We start from the raw sequence: 8,990 nt of genomic DNA, 5'->3' as shown, positions 1-8,990 counted from the left end.
TTGATGTTTTGACTTTTCAGGGGTAAACTCAGAAGTGTTCTGGAAACCTGCAAACTTAGTATGACCGGAAACCAGGGCAGGACACAAAAAATGAGTGTATGCCCTGTGAACAATTACCCTTCCGATGCTTCGAAGTCTTTTACAAATCAATAATACTGCTGCAGTGGCTCAAGTGGTTAAGACGCTGAACTGCAGACTGTGGAAGGTCAGTAGTTCAGCAGTTCGAGACCCGAGTGCCGCATGATGGAGTGAGCTCCCATCTCTAGTTCCAGCTCCTGCCAACCTAGCAGTTCGAAAGCAAGAAATTGCAAGTAGATAAATAGGTACCACTTCAGTGGGAAGGTAACAGCTTTCCGTGCGCCTTGGTGTTTAGTCATGCAGGCCACATGACCACGGAAATGTCTTCGGACAGCGCTGGCTCTTCGGCTTTGAAACGGAGATGAGCACCGCAACCCTAGAGTTGGATTCGACTGGCTTTCAAGCAAGGGAACCTTTACCTTTACTAATACTGCCTTAATGATAAAAACACTAAAAACCTACAGTGTATGTTCTAGAAGATCAGCACAATCCCATTGCTGTGTTTTTTAAAAAATCCATCTGCAGATAGCTTACAAATTATATTCGCCATCTACCCAGTCAATACAAGTATGCTTACCCTTCCATCTATATGCCTTCTGATTCTTTAGGGCACACAACATACAAGGCAGGATTAACCAGAGTTACACTCCTGTACGCCCACTGACTTCAATGGGCTTACAGGGATGTTACTCTCCTTCAGATGGCACTGCTAGGTGTGTCTTATTGTCCCCTCACAAGGGTTAGAAATGTAATTGTTTTTAAAAATGGGTGGGAGACATTATTTCAAGAATTTAATTAATGAAAATATGCTAGAGACAGCTGCTGGAGACACGAGACCACTGTTTATTATAATAATGTGGAATTGGTGCAAAAATGACTTCATAACTCACCTGCCTTCTTCTTCATGCAAGATGTTCTTTTGAGCATTAGCCAACAAAGAGTACCCCAAAATGGCAGAACCACCAACACAAGCAGCTAAGTGAAGATCTGATAGACTCCTCCATACAAAGTTATCTAAGAAATGTAGTAAGACATATATAGTCAATTATAATAAAGTGCACACATTGATACTGAATTCATTTTTCTTGGATGATCCATTCAGCAGCTTTCAGTCAACAATAAAGAGAACAAAAAACTGATTGTATACCTGGAAAACATTAGAGATCACCAAATCAGACAGAATCATGCAGGTACATAATATTTAAAAAGATTAACAAATCACTAGTATATGTGGGGATGGTGTTACATTGCAGAAAACAGAAGAAACACTATCAGGGCACCTTAATTCCAGTTGCAGCTTATAGAAAAGACTTGATAAGGATGTGAACTGTAGGAGAAAGGATAGAATTCACCATTAAAAGAAAAAGAAAGTAGGCAAATTTATACTGACTTGGAATTAATAAAGAAATACATTTCCAATTAAAAAACCCAGAAACACAATAGTTTCTAAATGCCAGAAAAACAAGATATTACAGTGCAATGGACAGCCAGAAATTATTGTTAATTTAGGTGATGTTAAGTCATCACTCTGAATACCCCTACTTAAAAAAATAAAACCTATGTAAAGTAGGAAATGTGGAAAGTATGAGGAGAAAAAATTATGAAAATAATTAGAATTAAAATTATTTGCAACTGGAAAAGAATGTTAAGAAGAATTCAGAGGTCCCAAGTGGGAAATCTAGAAATGCCAGAAGAACATAATAAGTGTGAGGAGGAAAAAAATATTAAGAGAATTGGAATAAAATGAGTTGCAATTAGAAAAGGGTGTTCAAAAGAATTAAGAGGTCCCATTGGAAGACATTGGGACCAGTGTTCCCTCTAAGCTGAGTTGGTGTGAGCTAGCTCACAGTTTTTTAGCCTCTGGCTCACACATTTTTGTCTCAGCTCAGGAAGGAGGGCTCCAGAGCAAACTAACTTCTGCAGTAGCCAAATCGCTGGCTCACAACTTTAATGCCAGGGGCTCACAAAGTAGAATTTTTGCTCACAAGACTCCACAGATTAGAGGGAACATTGGCGACCTGGATGGTGAATATGGTATAGTATATCACCTAAATGTTAAAGAGTAGTAACTATGTGGTCCAACTTTCCAATATGGGAAATTAGCTGTAGGGGATTGTTTTTCTTCACTTCTAACCAGGAAATAAAACTATAATAAATGTTAAGATAAACAGAGAGGAAGACATGTAGCTCACTGAGACCTAACTCCGTTGGGCCTCAATGGGGGAAATCTATTTATCAGTACTATACCTGCAATTGGTGGATTAAGACTGACAACCAGTGTGAGAGCTGCAGGCACAGCGTAGACAACCTGAAAGGAAGATACAATAAATAAATCAAGGCAGGGCTAAAGAGAAGTCAAAATAGCCTAGTCAGATTGCCATAACAATAAAAAAGGAACAATCAGCAAGGACTGGTAACAGCAACACAACCCCACCAGAAGATATAAGAAAGAAGTTAGTGCCGGACTTACAGAAAGAGGCAGCAGTAAAGGAACCCAGTAGCATAAAGGGGCTTCATTTGTTCACACAAGTGCCCTTTGATCACAAAGCTATTCATCAAGAGAAAAGATCCTGTTGATAGAATTGCCCATTTTTTGACAAATGATAAGCATAGAATTATGCAGCCTGATGATTCAAGTAACATGTTATTTGGTAGAAAAGAATTAGGTAGCACCTTAAAGACTAACAAAGTTTGTGGTAGGGTATGAGCTTTCGTGAGCTTTCTGAAGAAATGAGCAGTGACTCATGAAAGCTCATATCCTACCACAAATTTTGTTAGTCTTTAAGGTGCTACTGAACTCTTTTCTGCTGCTACAGACAGACTAAAATGGCTACCCATCTTGATGTTATTTGGTAGGGTGTGTGCGTGTGCGAGAGAGAGAGAGAAGTGCTCACAGCTGACTTACAGTGACCCTAAAGGTTTTCCAGGCAAATGATTAAGCTGAGGTGGTTGGCTGTTCCCTCCCTCTACAAAGTCTTCCTTGGTGGTCTCCCATTCAAGTACCAACCCCACTTAGTTTCTGAGATCTGACAAGATCGGGCTATTCTGTACCATTCCACACCCCTCTTGGTAGCATTATATAAAGAAACGAGGACTTCCACTAAGCAATAGGGCTTAAAGTTTAGCGCCTGTACCAATGTTAAGTTGACAATAATTTACAATAGCCTTTCATTTAGTACTCACTATCCAAAGTCCTGGATCAGGGTCATTGACCTGAAGCAAAGAAGGCAGGGAACAAATTCAAATAATAAACTTTCCACAGCATAAAAATTTCTCCCACTGACCAATAAACCAGTTAAATCTGAGCATTTAAATCTAAAATTCCAGGGGTTTGCTTAATTCATTCTCAAATCAACTTCGTGAAATAGAAAACATTTCTCTGAAGGCATGTTAAATAACTCATATACACACAGTATTTAGCCTACTACTCATTCACATATGCCGAATACTCAGTCCATTTGAATACCCTCACACAGATCATGCCGTCTCCATCCATGCTGTAAATACCAGTGATCTCTTCTCAGTTGTGAGAAGTGGAGGCAGACTGGTAGAACTAATAACAAGTTTGGCATTTTTTTTCCTTCCCCACAAGCAGACTGGGAACCTTAGCACTATAAGGTAGGTGCAAGACCCATTGCCATTGCCAATGATCTCTATTCTTTCTCATAGTGAGAGAAACATTATACTTTGCAAGTGGGCGTAGGTGAAGACAGTGCTCCATCATCCCCATAGCACAATAAGACAAACAGATCTCTTCAGAGCTGCTACACGCTTCAGAGGGTCTCCTGCAGTACTGGTGTCCATACCTTGGAACTGTGTTTCAACTGAGCTTGTTCCCAACAACTGCTCCTTTTATTTTCATGCAAATTCAGAATGGAAAAAAGGGCCTTTCGAGGACATTGTCACTTTGCCTATATTTCTTTTAGGTGGCCTTTTGCTCCCTCCATGTTCTGCCGTTCCTAAGTCAAGAACAGTAGTCAATAGCCTGCTTTTTTCCCCTTTCTTCAACCTGGAGTCACCAGTTCAAATTCAGTGGTCCTCGTGCTCAGATATACACAAAGTGGCAAATTGCTGGAATTTGAGTTTCATTTCAACTGCATTCACGCAGATGTAATATTACATATGATTATACCAGTTACCCAGCAAATTGCCAACTGCATATAGATTTCACCCATGCAATCCAGCAAGTTTAAACTGTGTGCATATTACTGTACTTATTTTTGTGTGGTAATTGAAATTGATTATTTTATTGCTACATTCATGTTAGCTCTCATCTGGTATTGCTGTCTGTACAAATCTCTTAGTAACAGGAGGCAGGGTGAGCGGGTGAAGGCTTACTGTGGCAGAAAACAACTTTCTCTGTTTTCCTAATCACAGCTGCTATACAACTAAATGAAGTGGTCAAATTGACTGGACTCACTCACAAGCAGTTTCTGGTCTAAATCAATTTAACTAAGGGAAACATCTGAGGAAAGAATACTTTTAAAAGGGCAGTGTTCATTAATAAGAGAGTCTTGAAAATGTAAATAATTATTCATCTTTTCCTATACTAAAAATTATCAAAATGCTCTAAAAAATTTTTCCCGGGGGGGTATTCCTTTTCTGGTTTTTTTAAACACAGACCTGACAGTTCTGCAGGGGAAAACTATACAGAGCCCTTGGATGGGACATATTAGAAATAAATACTACTTCCGAGGTCAAAAAAGGTTTGGTAAATTGACTAGAATTCCTGTGCTTCATACATCTGGGGCAGGGAATGGGAAAATACTGTTTGGGATCTTCTACTGAAGATGAATGCAGACATTTGGAATGCACTGAAAATTCTAGGAAATATTATAATTGGTTTATCAATTAACTGCTATCTTGTACCAATTCACTTTCTCTGTTATATGCAGTACTGATCCCTCTCCCCCATTCTGGTTAGAGTGAAATGACTGCATCACACATTTCTGCTAAGGGTTTCTTTCCACCTTCACATATTTCCACCTTTAACAAACTTCATTTAGTGTTTCAGAGCACACCATGCCTATTCTCTTACTGTTGAGCTACAGTGACACCCTTTACAAACAATCACTGTGATTTATGGCTACTATGTTTTATAGTTAACAAAAAATACATATGGTTCTTACATATTACATAGATGACAGGAAAATATCACATCTAATAATGTGATCCTGTATCACAAATTTAGAAAAGTCCCATCCTTGTGATAGAACAGCTTCTGTAATAAGTCATAACAAATGAGGAGCATCTAGATGTAAGCCCATTTCATAGTTGACCTTCCTCAGAAATTATTCTTAGTAGATCTTCCTCAGAAGTTATCTCCCTAGAATTAAACATAATCATTATAACACAAAGGACACCATGTAGCTGAATTGAATCCTAGTATTATAAAGGAGCATATGCTGTGTTATTTAGACTTACCTCTTATTTACAACTCAACATTTATACAGGAGGCAAACCAGTATATTAGCATTTCTTAAACCAGGCACAAAACCTTCTGCTCTGATACTTGACAGCAGAACGACCTCTAACATACCGGCAAGATTCCCTTCTTAAGAGAAACTATCCCCCATCATTCCATGCATCTGCGAAACTGCGACATCCTTAAAGGTACATATCACAATTATAATCATATCAGCGTTATTAGCTAATCCACCCGTCACAGGGCAGCCCCTGACCTGCACTGCCCCCGCTAGCCCGAAGAAGACAGCCATGACAAAGTTGCTGAGTCTCCAGAGCCTGCTAGACGCGGAAACGGGGCCTCTAACAGCCTTCTCCATCGCTCTCTTCCGCCCGCTTGGCTCCAGTAATGAAACCGCCTACTTCCCCCCCCCCCACCCCCTTCCCGGCCGTAGAAGCGCAAGGGCGCCAATGAAAAGACTCGTCCTTCAGCAATAATAACACAGCAGAGTAAGTTTCATGAACCGCCCACGCTCTCAACGCGGTACGAAGAGGGCAGTAGGGTTTTGTAGTACCTAGCTCAGTAAAGACATTCCACAGGAGTAGCGGCTATTGGTCTTTTGCGGCAGACACACACAAGCTTGTGGTGACAGATCCATTGTAGCATATAAACTTTGGTAGACTACAGCCCCTTTATTTAGATGTGTTATATAACCATCTGCTGAAGTGAGCTCCTGACCCAAGAAAAATTTATACTTAATAAATGTTAGTATCTAAGAAGCCACACACGACTTCCTTCCATATTATTCACCAGGCATAATAGGTACAGTTTGCGAAGTAGACTCCCTAACATATGTACTCAGCAAGTTACTGCAAGGTATGCCTTAAAAACATTTCAGACTGCAGCCTTAGAGGTACTTTCCAGATGGGCAGTCATGTTGATCTGTTGCAGCAAGACTCTTGTGGCACCTTAGAGACAAAAAATGTTTTTTAAAAACTTGTGGGTCAGAGTCCATTTTGTCACATGCAGGCTTACAGCATGACATGAGATATTTATTTTAGCTACATGAGTAGAAGCAACAATTGTAAATAATAGTTTGAAGGTAGCGTATTTATCTGCTTTAGTGTATGTAAGTTCAAGAAGTGCAATTTGCAGGAAGTTCACAATATTACACAGCAAAATAGATACACGTAATCTTTATGACAATATGAACTGTGTTTCTCTCCCCAGCAGTAGTTTCCAAATGGGGTTCTTCAGTGAAATTGTCAGCAGTAGTGGAAAACTTGGCCTGAACTCATTTGCTCCACCACTATCAATGGTCCACTGCAATATGCAACCACAACATCTTAATACATTTTTTGGATGAAGGAATAGAGGTGTAATGTATTCAGCCTCTAACAGCCAATGTATTCAGACCAATGGTCGCCCGGTTACTGTAAATAGCCTATCGGGAGTAGGGGGTGTGTTTAGGTGTGCTTGGTGGCGGGTTTTCTGAATGCATATAAACCGGCCTGCGAGCCGGTCAGTTGTCTTTGTCCTGAACTAAATAAAGGTACGCTTAGCTGAAATCACTCTCCGTCTGCATACTTTTCAAGAGGGAATGCTTATTAAGTTTCCAGATGATACTGAATTGGGAGGGGTAGCAAATATGGTAGAAGAGTCTTGACAGGCTGGAAAAGTGGGCTAAAACAAATAAAATGAATTTCAATGGGAATAAATGTAAAGTTCTGCATTTAGGTAGAAAAAATCAAATGCATAATTATAGGATGGGGGAGTCTTGTCTTGGCAGTAGTAGGTGTGAAAAGGATCTAGGAGTCTTAGTAGACTATACACTGTACATGAGTCAGTACTGTGATGCCATAGCTAAAAAAGCAAATGCGATTTTGGACTGTATCAAGAGAAGTTTAGTGTCCACATCACACTAAGTGATAGTATTGCTTTGCTCTGCTCTGGTTAGACCTCACCTAGAGTACTGTGTTCAGTTTTGGGCACCACAATTTAAGAAGAATACAGACAAGCTGGAACGTGTCCAGAGGAGGGCAACGAAGATGGTGAGGGGTATGTTTAGCTAGGAGAGGAGACGACTGAGAGGTGATATGATAACCATCTTCAAGTACTTGAAGGGCTGTCATGTAGAGGATGGTATGGAGTTCTTCTGGTCTGTACTGTAAGATTTTATTGTATATGGCCATTGGCGGTTACAATACAAAATTGCATTCAAAGAGTACTTATGGTTTAAAACATTACATTCAGGATAAAACTCAATTATATGGCTAAAATATCAACATTACAACAATTTGGAGTAAAAACATGGTATCAGTATTTTATAATACCTTATAAAACATTTCTAAGGGCCGCCTTGGATCTAACTTTCCTAGCAGCAAGTGCAAAAAGCGCTACCTTATGTGAGACCAAAGGATTTGTGTCCGACAAGAGAAAGATCAACTTTTCACTGTCAGGTAGATTGTACACTAGGAATAGGAATCTGCTTTTGAGGTCCGAGTATAAAGGACAAATCATTATATAATCATTATATAATCATTATATAATGGAATAAATCTTTCACAGAGGTTCCACATACACAAATGCGTTGTTCCTGTGGTAACTACCTTCCAGACAGCACTTCGGTGGGCATAGACTGAAAGAGAAGTGCGGTGAATGCCGCTCTTAGACTGTAGTTCTTCTGGTCCAGAACGATGGACCAAAACCAACAGGATGAAATTAAATCAGAAGAGTTTTCGGCTAAACATTAAGAAGAACTTCCTTCCATCTTAATCTTATAATCAAATTAACCTCTCAATTTCCTATTAACTGACTAATCATCCCAATTTTTTTAAACTTTCCCAAATACCCCGCCATCCTTCTGAACCAGTCCTCCTCCTGTTCACTAACCTTTAACCCATTTATTCTACGTATCTTCATTGTAAGATACTCTAAGATTATTATATTATTCATTTTATCCCTCCAATGTTTAATCGTCAGTTCCTCGGCTTCTTTCCAATTCCTTGCTATCACTTGTCTTGCTGCTACTAGCATCAAATCAATCCATTTACATTCCTCTTTTAACCTTAACCCTATACCATTCAGACTAATAAGTGCCATTGCTTTAGATATTCTTACCCTTCTTCCCACGATCCCCAACACTTCTATACCAATCTGATCCCAGAACTTTTTTAACCAAAGGACAATCCCACCTCATATGACTGAACGTTCCCACCTCTCCACATTTCCTCCAACAATTTTTACTCCCTGATTTTGAAATATAGGCCCCTGCCACACGGGCAGGAAACTGCAGAGGAGAAGTGTGGCTGTTTGCCCCGGGGCAAACTAACATGCAGTAAAGCGATCAGACCTACTGTGGAGGTTCTGTGGAGGTACTGTGGAGGTTCCATGGCAAGGGAGAGGTGCCGATCACAACACACGCCTGCGCGCAATGAAGAAGCGCGCGGCGCGGCGAACTGGTTTTCTTTTTTTGTGTACACTACGAATGCGCATGCTCCGTTGGGTG

At 40.0% G+C, this 8,990-nt stretch overlaps 1 protein-coding gene across 3 annotated transcripts in view; it reads right to left on the bottom strand.

The window, feature by feature from the left end:
- TMEM220 (transmembrane protein 220) overlaps nt 1–5,875 on the bottom strand; it is an 8,139-nt gene extending 2,264 nt beyond the window's left edge. For 2 of the 3 annotated variants that reach the window (XM_015426295.1, XM_015426296.1), the window contains exons 1-3: nt 5,760–5,875; nt 2,326–2,386; nt 969–1,092 (exon numbers count right to left, since the gene is read on the bottom strand). In XM_015426295.1, the coding sequence (XP_015281781.1) occupies nt 969–1,092; nt 2,326–2,386; nt 5,760–5,861 (287 nt within the window). In that variant the 5' untranslated portion in view covers nt 5,862–5,875. Of the gene's footprint in view, nt 1–968; nt 1,093–2,325; nt 2,387–3,261; nt 3,292–5,759 lie in introns of all 3 variants that reach the window. The other variant, XM_015426297.1, reaches the window with a different exon arrangement.
- Between the last annotated feature and the right edge of the window lie 3,115 nt (nt 5,876–8,990).

This window comes from Gekko japonicus, unplaced genomic scaffold (genome assembly GCF_001447785.1).
Source record: "Gekko japonicus isolate JY-2015 unplaced genomic scaffold, Gekko_japonicus_V1.1 scaffold501, whole genome shotgun sequence".
NCBI classification, from domain to species: Eukaryota; Metazoa; Chordata; class Lepidosauria; order Squamata; family Gekkonidae; genus Gekko; species Gekko japonicus.
Note: the sequence above shows the minus strand (reverse complement) of the source record. Positions and strands in the feature narration are given on the sequence as shown.